Source organism: Spea bombifrons, chromosome 8 (assembly GCF_027358695.1).
Source record: "Spea bombifrons isolate aSpeBom1 chromosome 8, aSpeBom1.2.pri, whole genome shotgun sequence".
NCBI classification, from domain to species: Eukaryota; Metazoa; Chordata; class Amphibia; order Anura; family Pelobatidae; genus Spea; species Spea bombifrons.
This window is the reverse complement of record NC_071094.1, coordinates 24,665,418-24,681,500: the sequence shown is the minus strand read 5'-3', so window position 1 is coordinate 24,681,500 and position 16,083 is coordinate 24,665,418. Positions and strand designations below refer to the sequence as shown.

Genomic DNA, 16,083 nt, shown 5'->3' with positions numbered 1-16,083 from the left:
TCTCCTTTGGCTGTTTAAAATGTTGGAAGCTATGTTGAACTGAGAAACACATTTGGTTACCAGCCGTCCACCCATTTCACAGAAAATACGTGCTGACATTTTGTTTCCATAACCACGGATATTTTTAGAGATGGGGAATCTTCGCAAAAGAACAGATGTCTGGGCATTTCAGTCTGGCTCATTTCCACATAAAACTATTTTGTGGTTATTTGCATATGGTTATTTTTAACAGATTTTTAACAGATACATATAATTTTACTGTTATTGAGTTATGAGTACATTTAGCACCGCAAGATGCAGTACATTAAAAATTGGTGAAGCAAATAGTCTTTCTTTAATATTACTACATTTACTGTATGTCCAGATATCACTAGCTCTCGTGTCAGTAATTTCTCCAATGTTAATACGAGGACCCAAATCAAATTCAGATCAACTTCCATTTTGCTAGGGGAGATTTATAACAAGGACGTTTTCCGTAAATATTCTGCTGTATTATAGAGAACTATATATAAATATGTTCATGCTCATATTGGAGGAGACCCTATGAATGTTTAAATATCATTCTGTGCCTTTAGGTTGCATAATGAAGTGCAAATTAACCTTAGGTAAAATGAAAAATATGTTGGCCCATATATATATCCTGGAAATTAGCTATACACGTTAGACTTGAACATTTCAACTCACCGTGCACTATGCAGCGCTAACCCCTGTTTGTTGGGTCTGCATAATGAATAGGTAATACTAAGATTTAATTTTTAAAAATTTGCTGATGAAGAAATACGCTATAGATGACCAGATCTTGCAGGAGAAATGCTCTGGGGTTTGCCCTTCATAATGTATATCAGAGTTGACGTTTTCTGTTCTCCTGCTGACTCACTCGACCTACAATTGCATTCGTTTGCCTTTTATTCCCCCTATGGCCGAACCCTTTATTTGTATAAAGCTTTATTTTGTAGTGAATAGGTATGTTTGAAAGGTCAGGAAAACCTAACTTTTTGTAAGACTTTTCAGTGTAATAACATTTGCAAGCATGCCCAACCCTAGCTAAAACTGCCACAGACACTCTCTATGGTCTACTTGCAGAATAAAACAAAATGTCTACAAAACAAACTATGATGCGTTGTGGAATTTGATTATTTTGAAAACAGCTGCATATTTATTTGCATGAAGCAACAGACAATAAAAATCCATGTTTAATATGCCGTTTCATTATAAGGCCAGCTAATGCAGCTAAGCAAATGTTGACCATATATTGTGAAGATCAAGTTTCGCATTCTGGTGATAATACATCTAAAAAAATATTTAAAACATATTGCGCAAAGTATAGCCATGCATATATGCGACATACTGCATTGTACAGGGTCCTCTCTATTTCCATACAAGTCTACTTTAATACATATATAATGATGAGTGGAACAAATATGGAGAACAAATCATTTCTAATTAATTCAGAGACCTCCACATCCTTGAGACTATGAACCCTAGCGGTTAAAGACATTGGAGTAAACAAGGCTTTGTGTGCAACACACTTGTACTTAGTACTTAACTATCCGGTATAAATAATTACTTTGAATATAATTGTTAATATATATATTACTAATTATGTGCAAAACAGAGATTTCTACTTGTATGACTGTTTAGTAGGCTAAAAGTGGAAATTAGTACTTATTCTCAAAAAACATATTTTGTCTTTTTTCTTCTGCAGAAGATGAAGGCCTCAGTACAACGAAGACGTTCCACGTCTGCCATCACCAAGGCCCTAAGCAAGAGCAAATTACATTCCAGGTAAAAAGATGACATATGTGCTACTTTACTGGCCACTCCATGTTCATTTACTGGATGTTGCACTTTAATTGTTTTATCTTTTAATTGTATAAAAGTTCAACACAAAAGATTACAAATGGTATACTTCTTGGACTTCCAGATTATGGGCATACTGGAAATATGAAAAAAATATCTTAAAAACTGAAAATACCTAAATTACATAGTGTTTACCAAAATATAAGGGGACTTAATTATTCCATAATATATCACCTAGTAATCTACTGCCATTAGCACAGGTATTTTGGATAATGTAGGTAGCTTTCTGAAGTGACAGATGTTTTGCGTTGAATCATGCTTGTACATATCCTGCACCTATATATTTAACTAAAGGACCAAGGACTGTTATATTTTATTAATAACAGCCGAGGAAGAAAATAACTCCCTTATCCTGTGCACCATGCTCGATAGAGAAGTGTAAACTGGGATTTGGCATTATGGGCATGGTGTGCTTTCCATCCCCAGACCTGGATGGTACAACTCTCTGCTCCTCATGACTGCCAGGAAGGAGATGTTAAGTCTGAGGATGGTGCAAGTACAAAAGTGGGTTATAGCTGAGGTATGCGGTTATGGCACAAGAAGTGGGGTTACAGGGCAAGATTATAAGAAGGAGTAATTTGGTTGACCGCAGGGTAAAGAAGGGAAGAAGGAGAAACATAGCTGAGAAGAGTAAATGTTGGAGTGTGAAATGCCGTTGCTGTGGATGGTTGTGGCACAGGATGCAGGATGTTCAGGGATTTCACACCCATGCAATGATCATGTGTTTAAAAAATCATCAATCTTAATTATCTGCTTCTTTGTTGACAGAATTTTAGGGGACAGATAAGTAAATTATTTTTTCTCATGTTGCTGTTCTTTTCTGTTATTACCGGTAATAATAATTCATATTTTATAGTTTTTGATAAACAGATTTTACCGTCAAAATTGAGTTTTGAGTTAGCAACAGATCATAGTTTGAAAAAGTTAACCCCCTCAATGTTTCTACACAAAGTAGTCTTTATAAATGGGTATAATTTGAAAAGAAATCTCTACTTGTCTTGAAAATTGATCATCAGTAAGTAAGGGTGTACTTAGTTTTTCACACATGGATTCTCCATTTTGGCTTTATTTGTGTTGAATAAATCATGACACACGAAAAAAACACACAACACAGTGCAGCTCACGATCAAGATAACGAGGTTAACTGAAACACCACCTATACCTCAAGTGGAATCAACATATGGAAAAATACTAAAACAATTGTATCTGTCCTCAGTAAACCACAATGACATTTGGAAATAGCAGTTTAGGGAAATAAGAAAAATCTAGAAATATATGTGACAGTATGTGGTTTTTATACTGTCACATATATTTCTAGATTTTTCTTATTTCCCTAAACTGCCATTTCCAAATGTCATTGTGGTTTACTGAGGACTGATACAATTGTTACAGTATAATATTTATTTACCTAATTTTTAGACCTGTTATGGATTTTTTCCCCGATTCCCCCCCCCCGATAAATGTAATGTAAACTGGGTGTGCTTTCTTTTTTCACACAACTGTATATTTAATGAGAGCACTCCAGGGGATCTTTAAGGTTCGTTCAAACTCTCAGTCAATTTGCCTTGCCAAACATCATTGCTTGATGAAGGATTCACATACACATGTTAGATATTTGTCTCTGATTTCCCAGAACAGATATAACGGTATTGTTTAGCCTGACTGTAGATACAACAAATGAGAAGAAAATAAATAAATGAAGGTTAAAATTGGTTGAAAATGCTGAAATTGCTTGGGTATTCAATAGCCTGTATCCTTAATGGGTTGAATACCCTTGCAGTAATAGTCCCCAAAATCTATATGATGAGTGACCAAGGGGATACCTAATATAATTCGTAACTGTTTAGCTTAGATGTCTAATACTGCAGGAATCTTCTTAGGAATGATGTACCATTCTCATAAAGAGAATAAATAATTAGAATCAAATTGTTTTTTTTTTCCCAAACCCGAAAATAATTTCCAGTTTCAAACAATAACAGAGAAGAGTCAACAGCAGCCAAAAGATTTTTCTCTCTGTTTATCTGCCTGCTCTTTTATAAATAATTCATCTGGGTGTTTATCTCTACTTAAGAGTTTGTTAGCTGAGAAATGGTAGGAAACACGATTTCAATATCGTGTTACAGCTCTGAGATTTGAAAAAAAACTTTCCTGACATATGTGAAGTGGCTGAATAGTGCAGATGCCTTCATTTTTCCCTGGCATTTACGCTATTGTACTTAAATTATTTTTACTAGGAACATAATAATAAAATATTCTTTTATTAAACAAACCATATGAAGGAAGCTATTCCCAACATAGATGTTTGTTTCATCAGTTTGAGGCTATCCATAACCTTGAATGTTTAAAGCTCGGATTGCACTGTAGTAGTCATATGGTTATCAAAATGATCATCTCTATGAATGACTATAATAAGGATACCACGTCCTTGATACAGAAAATAAGGTGGGGTTGAGACAAGGTTAAAATTATATAAGGAGACATTTGTTTTCCTGTTGTTGGAAAAAAGTCACAGTTTGTAGGATACAATTCTGTGGGCTTCCTGTTGAGTTTCCTGTGTAATTCCTCTGTTCTAGAATTCTAACTAATAAACTTTTGTTTATGCCAACTCTGATTTTAGAACAGACAGGACAACATAAATGTACCCAACATCCCTAGTGTACCAGATAGTAAAATTATACAGCTGTCTATTATTCTTGTCCTTGTCTTGTACCATCTTGTGACGCTTGTGTTTGGAATCGAGAGCGCACCTTTTCCGGCACAGCTCTTTTGAAATGGAGACCTATAACCTTTTGTTCTGGTTCCTAAACAAATTTTCCAAATTTTGGGACTCTTCATTTTATGGGATGTTTATTTCTCCAATTGAAAAAATAGTTTGTACCAGAATGTTCTTTAGGGAGTACAGGGCACCTTAGTCAATTGGTCCCGAAAATAGATGCCATGATTGAATATTTGTTCATATCTTTGGCATACTGAAATCCCACGAACATCATTTAACCAAAAATAACAGGTCTGACAATTTATGGCTTTTGCTCTTCAAATATCATATTAAGGCATGCTTATCAGGGGTTTTAGTGAAACCCCTAAATGTAATAATGATCACTCCTAACATATGTATGTATAATGAGTTTGCATACTATGTCTGTATAAACCCAATGGCAGTCTACCGTGGACATTCTACATTTTAAATGCACATATCACAGGATAAGTATGAGGTACATTTTTTTTTAACTTGGATATATATCTAGAAGTGATACTATCGCTTGTTATATTTAGGTAATCTCTGCTTTTTGTTTTCATAGGGAGATTACATTGTTTCCCGCAAACTCCGCAAATGGACTTCTCCTTGGTGCTTTCTGTAGCCCCAGCAACATGTTCATAATGAAAGAGCGAGTGCAGCTTACAAGTGGGTGGCAGATCCAGGAGAGACACCTGTTCCTATTCACTGACACCCTCATCATTGCAAAATCAAAGTGAGAACAACCTGTATGACTCTTCTGGGTCTTTTTTTAATTAATTGTTCAACGGAACCACACAAATAAACATAATACAACTGATTTGTTACAGCATTTGAAGTAGTGTTTAGAATAAGTGTTTAGATTTTTAAGTTATTAATTGAGTTGCTTATATATTTACTCTAATTGATCATGCTCCATATTATGCAGTCAAAAGTTAAAGATGTAACAGCTTATTGCTCACAGATAATGTTTCCGCTTATTCCACTTTTGATTCATACTATCAATACAACTGCTTGCTTAATATGATAAGCCAATAATCAATTTTTTCTACTTACTATTGGAACCAATATGACTTTTTATGCATTTGAAAAATACCTTCTGTACAAGGTATTGATGAACCATATTGAATAAAACCATGTCTTATATCTTGTAGGTCCTCTTCCAGCCTGAAACTGAAAAAGCAGGTGCATCTGAATGACATGTGGACAACCTCTTGTATCAGTGAAATCTCCGAAAGAAATTTAAGCACTGATAATTCTTTTGTTATTGGGTGGCCCACCACAAACTATATTGTCACTTTCAGGTACATAAACATTCATATCTAAAGTGCACTTGGGATAGGTGATACATTTTCTGGGCCAGTGCTGTCCAACTCTGTTGTTGTGAAGAGCTGGATTTTCTTGGACCAACAAGCTGGGATATCTGACCCACAAATACTAGTGCAATTACACATACACGCTAACACACTTACACTAATCCATACTCACAATAACATACTTACACATACACAATCCTCACACACTACACAGCCGTACCTTGTCTGGAGCCTTCCCTTAAGGCCGCTTGCACAGTGTAAAAGCAGCCAGGATATTATTGCAGTGCCATGTAACATGGTGTAAGTGACCCTGCCATTCTACCACCTTCACAAATGTGCCAAACTAATCAGATCGTTAATCTGTATGAATAAAATCCTCATAGCAATATTATCATGGTATTCTGTATTTTACAGCCACCTTTATTTTTTTATTAATGAGTGAATCAAAACATAATGTTCAGGTCAACTGAGATGGAAACAAGAGGAACACTAACAAAAAAAGCCTTGAAATTGGAAGAAGGAAATTCAGACTGGACATAGCTTTAATATTAAAATAGAAGCAGGAAGGGTTGTTTGCTTATGTTGTGGATCACAGGAAGGAACCGTTATATGTCTACAACAGCCTTTAGAAGTCACGGTACTTACTTCTCTATGCATTCTTGTTCTTTTGCAGTTCCCCAGAAACAAAGGAGAAGTGGCTCTCAACCTTATGCTGGTCAGTTATCCTTTATTAAACTCACTGTTAACCACTATTGTTTCAGAATGTACTTTTCAAAATGGCAGGAAAAACTATAAAACATAAAACAAGAAAAAAAAATAGAAATATAATACTGTTCTATTTGTTTACAATTGTGAAATCAACATAACGTTCTATTGAACATTCTCTTTTTTTTGAGATTGGAAACTATTTGCAAATATTCATTGACAGAGGTGTTATTCTTTTGTGCATAGGCATATTAATGAGGTGAAGAAGAATGAACATGGCAAATCAGTGCCCATCAGTGTGTTATACCTGGATGCAGATGATTTGACTTCTGTAAGTAAAAGTCTAGCCTTATTTTCTCATAGACTCATGTCAGGCATGTTGGACTATTTGGGCATTACATTTAAGTCTCTTACACTTTAACTGCTTGTCTGATCATCAGATACCTTCATTCAGATCTTGGGAACACTCTGGTTCCCATTGAAAATCACTGCCAGAAAAAGCTATGACGAACTGCCTCATATCTGAACTAGATCTAATTTTGGATGTGAAATACAAATTTAGGGAAATAAGCTCTTCAAAAATATTAAGCCTTTCCCTCAAGTAATAACAGAATGGAGTCTGGTCACTGGTCTCTCAATGGCTCTGATTAATTTACTATGGCATTCGTCATGACATTTATGTACATCTCACTGCATTATGAAACTCGTCTTGGCCGACCTTCAGCTGCTTGTTTTCTACAACAAACATTTTTACATTTCAATGCAAGATTGAGGTGATATATATATATATATATATATATATATATGTATCTTTTAATCAACCACTGGGCCTCTGCATGCCGATGCAATACTTCACCACCATCAAGTGTTTAAGGATGCAGCTTTTTATTGAGTGGTATTCTTGGCCATATTGCATATGTAAGGAAAATACATCTATAGAGAAGAGGATAGTCAGAAGGAAGTCTGAAATAATTTTGAAACAATGGCCAACGTATGTTGCTTTGTTGCATCAATCAGCCCTGGGGATCTTTAATACATATACTGAAATTGTGTCCTGCTAGTGAGAATAGAAGGTAAACAAGGTCTGTTTGATCACTTCCCTTAGTTACATCAACTCACATCTGGCATAGGAAGTAAGTAGTGCTGACTCTGCACTTTCAATACAGATCTTAACACAGACATTGCTGTTAACTCATTCTATGCTGGGGGACGGACAGCTCTAAATGTATATATACTTGTGTGGTGAACAGAACTGTCGACGTCTATCATAATTTTAAAAGAAAAAAAACATACATAGGGTTATTTTTTCTAGTGGTCTTGGAAGCAAACCCCCGTTTAAGGCAGAGCCTTGATCCAAGTCTACGTCTTCTGTTGTCTCTGACAGAACAGTACCCTCGATTCTATATTTTGCCTTTGGATTTTTACGTCTCAAGGCATTCTTTTATATTTACCAACATTGCAACTGCAGTTGCCAGACTCTCATACCCATGCTGTTTCTGATTTTGCAGATCGCTTGAGCAGGGCCCTCCTCACCTATTGTCTCTGTTAATCAATTTGTTATGTTACATACTACTCGTTATGTATTGTACAGTGCTAAGGAATTTGATCGCGCTATATAAAACAAAAAAGAATAATAATCATTGACATCCAGACAGGGCCGGCCCTATAATGGGGCAGACTGGGGCAATTGCCCCAGGCGGCACTTTAGAAGGGGCGGCACTTTGCCGCCCCAAGCGCTTTTTTTTTGGTTTTTTTTTGAAGCGGAGGAGAGAGAGAGGGGCACCGAGTGGTTTTCGCTTACCCGCTCGGCGCCCCTCTCTCTCTCTCCTCTGCGGTGAGTCTCCCCGTTCGGTCCCGGTGCCGGCTTGTAATGCAGAGCGCCGGAAGTGACGTCAATTTCCGGCGCTCAGCATTACAAGCCGGCACCGTGGCAGAGCAGGGAGACTCGCCGCAGGACTGTTTAAAGGTAAGTACCGGGGGGGGGCGGCGTTTTAAACTTCGCCCCAGGCGGCGTTGAGTCTTCGGCCGGCCCTGCATCCAGATATTTAATTATTATTTTCATTAACATGATTTCCATTAACTTCCTAACTACTAACATAAGACTTACTGGTCTGTAGTCAGCAAATGTTTCCCTGCAACCTTTTTTATGTGAATATACTCGTCAATTGTGACTGGTTAAATAAGTCTGCCAGAACACTAAAAACATATTTTTACTTTGGGTGTATACCACCGGGTCTCATGGATTTGTCTGTTTTTATTTTAAAAAGTTCAAGTAGATCTTCTTCATTTGTAAGCACACATTTGTGTACATTAGATTCACATAGTATTAGCATAGTCTAAATTTAGTATCACAGATTCATGGGAAATGATGGCAGATTCTTGGAAAATAAGTACCAAATAAAATCATATATACGTACGTGTATGCACATAAAGACAGCTGATGCATTTTATGCTGAATTGCCTTGAAGCACTTTAAGAATATGCTTACAAGCATTCTATCAATTAAATAAAACTATATGCATTCGAACTAAAGGGTGAAACAGCAAGAGATTAATAGTGTAGAATGATGAGATTGTGTCACGGTGTTTTATGAATTTTGTTGTCTCTTTTCAGAGTACCACCATCAATGTTTGTAACATGGATACAGCAGACAAAGTGATCAAAATGGCTTCCCAACAGCTTGGAATTCCAGTAAGTGCATACGTTATTGTCCATTATTCTCCATCTGTTGAATTTGCATTAGTGATTATCTTGATTATATTTATGCAAATTGTAAACTACCGCTTTATACTTTATTGTTGTGCTCAATTGTGCAGTTGAGCTGCATATTGAAGAGAAATCTTCTGCAGTTTACTGCATTTGTACTTCACTGTACTGCAGTTTTACTGCAGTTATTTTTGTACGGAAGTAAAAAACTGCAGTAATTTTTTCGTAAGGGATAGCTTGTAGTTTTTAGTTTTCAGTTAATCCTGTGAACAAAAAGATAAGAAGACTGCTTCCATGTGGTGCATATAAGTAAAGGAGGTTTATAATGCATGGATATTGTTTATCTTCAAACTGTAAACAGCAATACACACCAAACACTAGTTTATTCTAGCAAAGTGATAAAATATAGTATTTCAGAAAGTGCTACTTTGCATAAAGTGCACTGTAGCCATCCCTAGCTTTTAATAGGCCCTAGGAAAAAATGGTTTATGTTTTCATCTCTAATTGAAGAATTTAATTGATACACAGACTAATACATGTAATACAACTGTTTTTGTTTATTTGCATTATTGTAATAAGGTAGATCAATCTTAGTTACATGAGTTTAACAGTAATACATTGTTAAATATGTAGATATTGTATAATAGATATGTGTGTGTGTATAAACAATGCTAGTGAGAGAAATACAATGCAAGCATTGGGCAATGTTTCATCTTCCACAACTGCAATAGTTCATGATCTTCTTGATTCTAATTGGCGGTGCTCTCCTTCTTTAATAACTTCTCTTTAATGTGTTTCTTTGTAGGGCAGACCAAGTGACTACCATTTATGGGTTTTGAATGGGAAGGATGAACCCCCTTATTCCCTGTTTGGTGAGACCCCTGCCGAATACTTAATATATATATATATATATATATATATAGGGGACATCTTCACACTGCTTGATACACTTACAGATGTACCATAATAGAGCAAACCATGAATCATTTTGGTGTACCATGATGTACCAAAGATAATGTTCATTTACTTTTCAGGGTAAAATATCGTTTAGATAATGTACGTGCATATTAATCATTTTCACATTAGATTATCTTGCAAATACTAGCCTTACATTGAAGCCATGCTATAATGTTTTAATCATGTTATTAAATCCACTGATCAAGTCCCTCTATTATATCATTGGCAGACACTGATGTTTATGAGTATGCACTTTACTTTGTCTTAGATACACATTTCTCTTCTGTCCTTCTGTTTTCTTAGGCCATGAACACCCCTACAGTATTGTCATGAACTGTCTCCAAGAATATTTTAAATTACCCAGTGGAAGCAACAACAATCTCTTTGTAGACAAGAGCACTGAGACTGTCATTGCAGAGCAGCTTCAGAGGGAGAGACAGTGCCGGTTCATCCTTCGCCTGAAGCCACAGGTCCCTTTATATACAAGAGGAGGTAATGCACCCTTTGTGGCTACCATGTATTTCTTGGAGTAATGAGGTAGTGTCAGTAATCCAAAATTATAGTTTAAGCATATTTGCAACAAGATAACATTCCAACCATTCAATAAGGTACCTGTAGCTTAAAAGTACAATAGAATAGTCAGTAGTCAAATAGAGTTTATGATTTGTATGTGGTACAGAAATCTTATTTCTTTAATTGGAGGGGTTTTTGTGGCAGATTGATCTCTTTGGATGAAATTAGGAATGACAGTTTATAATTCATTAATTAATTAATACATAAAGTTGTTTTATTATTGTTATTTATCAAGAAGAGCAAGATTTTACTCTTTGGTCTGCCTTTTGCCAGAAATACTGCCTAATTATTCAGGCGGGTTTCTTGAGTTCACTGACTCATATCCCTCATCTGAAGACAAGACATATTTAATTTATATAGTGGAGCAGAATATGAATAGGGAGAAAAAAATGGGTAAATTAGGTCAAAGTGGATGCTAACAACAATCTTGGAGAATGTGAAAGATTAACTTCACATAAAATGGTATTAGGTCATCACGGTTAGGTATATTGCTAATGTTTTTCTAATATTTGTTTGTGTCAATGACCCCGTGTGCACTGAGCACTGATGGGCCCAAGGAAAGCTCTAGCAGAGAATAATAGTGGTGAGCTTCAAATGTTACCCATACCAACTTATCCCTAAAAAGAACTGTATTATCAGCCTGAGAACAACCACTGACAGTAAGAAAGCATAGATTTTCGAAGCAGGGGAGACAGCCTGATATAACATGACCTGGTGCTATTTGATGATTTGCAACTTAACGTCTCAAAGGTTTTTCTCACAATTTCAAGCAAATAGCGGCACTGCCTACAGTGTGTCAGCAGTTTTCTTATGTCCTATAGCTTTCTCACTCACTCACTCACTGTTCAAAAGCCAAACTATCAAATATCTCACTAAATTCATGTTAAATTTGAGTTTGCAGAAGCTAGAATGACTCATACCAACTCATACTTTTAACGCATAAAGGGTTAATCCACATGTTGCCTGCTTTTGCAACTTCCATCAGCTCTCCTCTAACGCAGTTCTCTGTTTATGCGAGTGCAAATGTAAGCTGGCAATGTGCACGTTGGACCTCAACTAGTGTGGGCTAGCTGCTGCAAACTTACATCTTTTCCCAACTTGCAAACACTTGCTGTTTAGTAAATAGGCTTCACAAGACTCTTGTGTAAAATTAGGCAACTGATCGTCTGACAAATATTTGTTATTAACTCTCAAAAATATCAATAATTGGCAATACAAACAGGCATTAATTTGTGACCTATAGCACATAGCTTAGAACATAATAAGACCTGTTAAATATTATGAATACATTTAAAAAACTAAAAAATTACCTGTTCCACAGAATCAGTGCAAAAACATTCAAGGAGGAAAAAGTCACTAATAGACTGGGCCCTTCGGCGTAGTGGAAGTACCACGCTGAGCAGTCCTGCCTCTCAATCGCCGACTACCCCTCGCAAACTCTTTGGCTTGTCCCTATCATCTGTCTGTCTCAACGGCAATCTTCCCAAACCCATCATGGTAAGTCAGGATACCTTTTTATGATATCGGCGCTATATTACACTTTTATACCTAAATTTAGCTTAATACGGTGACATGTGACTAGCTAGTGGCAGATTGTCCAAAGAATGCTTTCTCTGGACAGATACATTTTACTCCAAACCAAAGAATCTTCTCCAATAAAGGCATGTGTGAATGGTTGGTACATGTTTTGTGCAGTTATACTATGCATAATATATACACTTATGCAATTATAAAAAAATGAGCCTGAGCTATCTTGGTCATGGCTGATAACAGATAATTATAGACGTATTCAGTAAATGCTTTGGTGCCTTGGTGGAATAATGTGGAAACTAAGGCCTCCAAGTCACTGACAGATGATGGCCTTGGTAGCATTAGAACAGCTCTTAATGTAAGGGCTCCATGATGGTGCATGGAATGGTCAATAAATACATACAGACAGTAAATAGTTATAGGGCAGCAGTCTCTATAGTAGCTTTGTCGCTCTGGCAAATGTTGGTCAAGCTGGACAGGGCTTAAGTTGAAGTTCCAGTCAGAGATACGGTTGGGGTGGTGTGGTAGGCGATGACAGAGAAAAAAGGTAATAATCTACCACAAGGATTTTTGTTCCTTCCTCTCATTGTTCTTTGTTTTGGATTAAAATGATCAACCTGGTCCCTGAGGGCTTTAGTTGCCCTTAATTACTGCTAATCCGAGCGACTAACGCAACTAGCTAAGTGCAGGAGAGAGTGGGTAGGGTCCTTGGTGAGTGGCAAGCAGTGTGTCTACTATGAAGGAGATGTTATGCTAGTGGCTACACCTATGTAAGTACTCTCAAGGACTCCATCTAGTCATCAAAGTGTCATCAGCAAAAAAATTCAAATTAACACGTTGATAGATTACAGTATACATTTTAAGTTAATTTTAAAATAAACTGTCACAGTGTTTAATCCCACTGTGACCTTTTATTTCTGTGTCTGTATCTTTGTTTAATAAAAAAAGATTAGATTTTTTTTGTCATGTATTTTAGCACAAAAGAGCTTAGAGAGAGCTGTGCAATCACCTTTTCTTATGACATCTTTAGGACATGCTTATGGTTCTGTATGAAGAAGGCCCAAACACCAAGGGGATCTTCAGACGTTCAGCCAATGCTAAAACCTGCAAGGAACTAAAAGAGAAGTTGATTTCTGGAGATGAGGTTCAAATAAATAGAGAATCCGTCTTTGTGGCAGCCTCAGTGATCATGGTACTTGCTCACCTCTCTAAGGGTTACAAATTGAATACTAGTAATTTTAACTCCTGTAACATGTTAAACTCATATTACCAAATAATTATAATCTTTTATTTTTCTTTGTTAGATTATCGTATAAAATGCAAAGGTTTCTTTACAATAAATTGTATCTTAAATTATCTATGTAATGCATGCATCTGTTGATACAACTGATATGATAATGCAACACTTTCTGTGTCATTGTGGTGAGAAGGAGAAGAGAGATCTGTGCTGGCAGAGGCACACATCCCCTTTCTCCATTTTGGACCATTGGTGAGAGAGGGTATATTGTGGGTGATTTTGGAACTACGCTTCTAAAGATGAAGGACTGTACAGGAAAAAGTGAGAGTGTAGTTTCTAAACCAGCCTTGCCTGAATCAGTCTGAATCTTTGTAGAAAAAAAACCTCTAATGGGCAGTCGTTATTTCCCGAAGACCAATAACATGGCATGTATTAGTTAGACATGTAAGTTACATCACTTTTTCATGTTTTAAATGGTTACTCGCCTCTGATCTTGAAAAGCTAAACATAGACTAAATTATATAGTCAGAAGACCTGCCTTCCAAAGAAGGGACTTGCATTCCAGAATCCTATACTGCTAAACTTCCTCTTAGTTTAACCAGAGGGTGTTAATCTTTTTTGATATGGAACAAACCATATGGGTGGCCCCTGGAAATGGGATCTTGAATGTTATGGCCTCCGTCTTAAGTGGATTGTATAGATTTTTCAAGGTCCCTTTTAAACAAACACCAGAAAGTAGCCTTGTAAAAGTATGAGATGGGGTTGGAAAAAAAATAGAAATTATAGCACCACATTGACAGCCAGAATATACAACTAAGGAGATGTTGTATATTCCTAAAATATTCCATGAGGAATATAGAGAATACAACAAAATCTAAGATGCTTAATAAACGTGCAATAATTAAAATTATTTAGCTTTTACCTTTTTAAATGATGATGTGAGGCAGAGAATTGTTAACTCAATGGGAAGCAAAAATTCTCTTACAATGAATGTAAACTATAGCATATGAAAAAGTAATGCCAAAAACCTGGGTCATCAAGTGCCACCACCCTAGCCAGACAAGGCTAAAACACTGATCTATGAGAAGAAAGGGTTCCACTTGATTATTAATGTCATAGGTTTATTTGGTACCCAATATGCCACATCCTATCAGTCATATAATTATACTGTATGACTTTTTGAGCACATGACATTATTTGTTTAACTATGAAGGCCCAAAAGTAGAAACATTTAAAATACTAGAAATCATAGGAAATGACTGTTTAAAAAAATGAAGATTATTTTTTAAAAAAATGTGTTTGTAATTTATGTTTACTTGTGAACTGACCTTCCTACTATACGTATATATTTGATTTAGGACTTTCTGCGCAATATACCTGACAGTATTTTATCCTCAGACATGTATGGACTGTGGATAGAGGTTACGGAAATGGAAGAGCATGAATATAAAGTTGAAGTTATTAAAAGGTTAGTTCAAAGTTTGGAATAAACATAACTGCGAACCCCTCCAAGACCCTTATTCAAAAGTAAAACACTTTTAAGTGTCTCAACCCTAGTATTGAACTTTGCCAGAACTTCTTCTCTGTATTAAGCTTGGAAAAATAAAAAAAATAATATAAAAAAAAAATATATGTGTACATACCTAGGAACTCTCTGGGAGGAGTGCCGCTTCTCTGGTTCTCCGGATCCCTACTCCCCATCCATTTCCCCTTTAAATGGGGGTGTGCCCTGCGATGTTAGCAGGAATGCCCACCAACATCAGTAGTAACGCCCACCAACACCAGCAGGAACACCCACCAAGATCAGTGGGAAAGCCCACCAATGTCAGAGCTACCCCCAACCAACGTCAGTGGTACCACCTACCAACATCAGCAAGGAGCCCACAAGTTCCCAAGAATGTGTATATAAATATGTGTATATCTCTCTCTCAATACAGTATATCTATCTACATCTATATAGTTGTGTGAAAAATAAAGTACACCGTCTTTGAATTATATGGTTTTACGTTTTAGGACATAAAACGCTCTTCACCTAAGGGTGAATTTGCTGGGAAGTCCACTCCTGGCTTTATTTTTGTTGAATAAATCATGACATAGTGTAATATGCCATTTCTTATTGTTAATCTGGGGTTGTTTTTACCTAATTTTTAGACCTGCTAAGGAACAGGTGATTGCTATTATATCCTGATATGTAATTCAAAGAAGTTGTCCTTTCTTTTTCACACGATTGTATGTATGTGTCCTATTGACATCTCAAGGTGTATCAGCTGATTTCTAGTCTAGTATTATAACATCAAAAATATCAAACTTAAATTCTACATTTAAAAGCATAAATACAGAATCTGTAATGGTGTAGCTCGCAATGTGATTTCCGCTACTGCTGAGTAAGTTTGCAGTTAAAACCTTACATTTAGTAAATCAATTAAAATGGATTTCCATCTCAGGTATCTTTGAATGTCAAAAAC

General features: G+C 36.3%; 1 protein-coding gene across 1 annotated transcript in view; it reads left to right on the top strand.

Moving 5' to 3' along the window:
- LOC128502996 (rho GTPase-activating protein 20-like) overlaps positions 1–16,083 on the top strand; it is a 44,562-nt gene that overhangs the window by 24,518 nt on the left and 3,961 nt on the right. Inside the window, exons 2-12 of the mRNA XM_053472996.1 lie at positions 1,706–1,785; positions 5,160–5,330; positions 5,749–5,898; positions 6,584–6,625; positions 6,862–6,946; positions 9,229–9,306; positions 10,127–10,193; positions 10,582–10,770; positions 12,173–12,348; positions 13,412–13,573; positions 14,977–15,086. Of these exons, the coding sequence (XP_053328971.1) occupies positions 1,706–1,785; positions 5,160–5,330; positions 5,749–5,898; positions 6,584–6,625; positions 6,862–6,946; positions 9,229–9,306; positions 10,127–10,193; positions 10,582–10,770; positions 12,173–12,348; positions 13,412–13,573; positions 14,977–15,086 (1,310 nt within the window). The remainder of the gene's footprint in view (positions 1–1,705; positions 1,786–5,159; positions 5,331–5,748; positions 5,899–6,583; positions 6,626–6,861; positions 6,947–9,228; positions 9,307–10,126; positions 10,194–10,581; positions 10,771–12,172; positions 12,349–13,411; positions 13,574–14,976; positions 15,087–16,083) is intronic.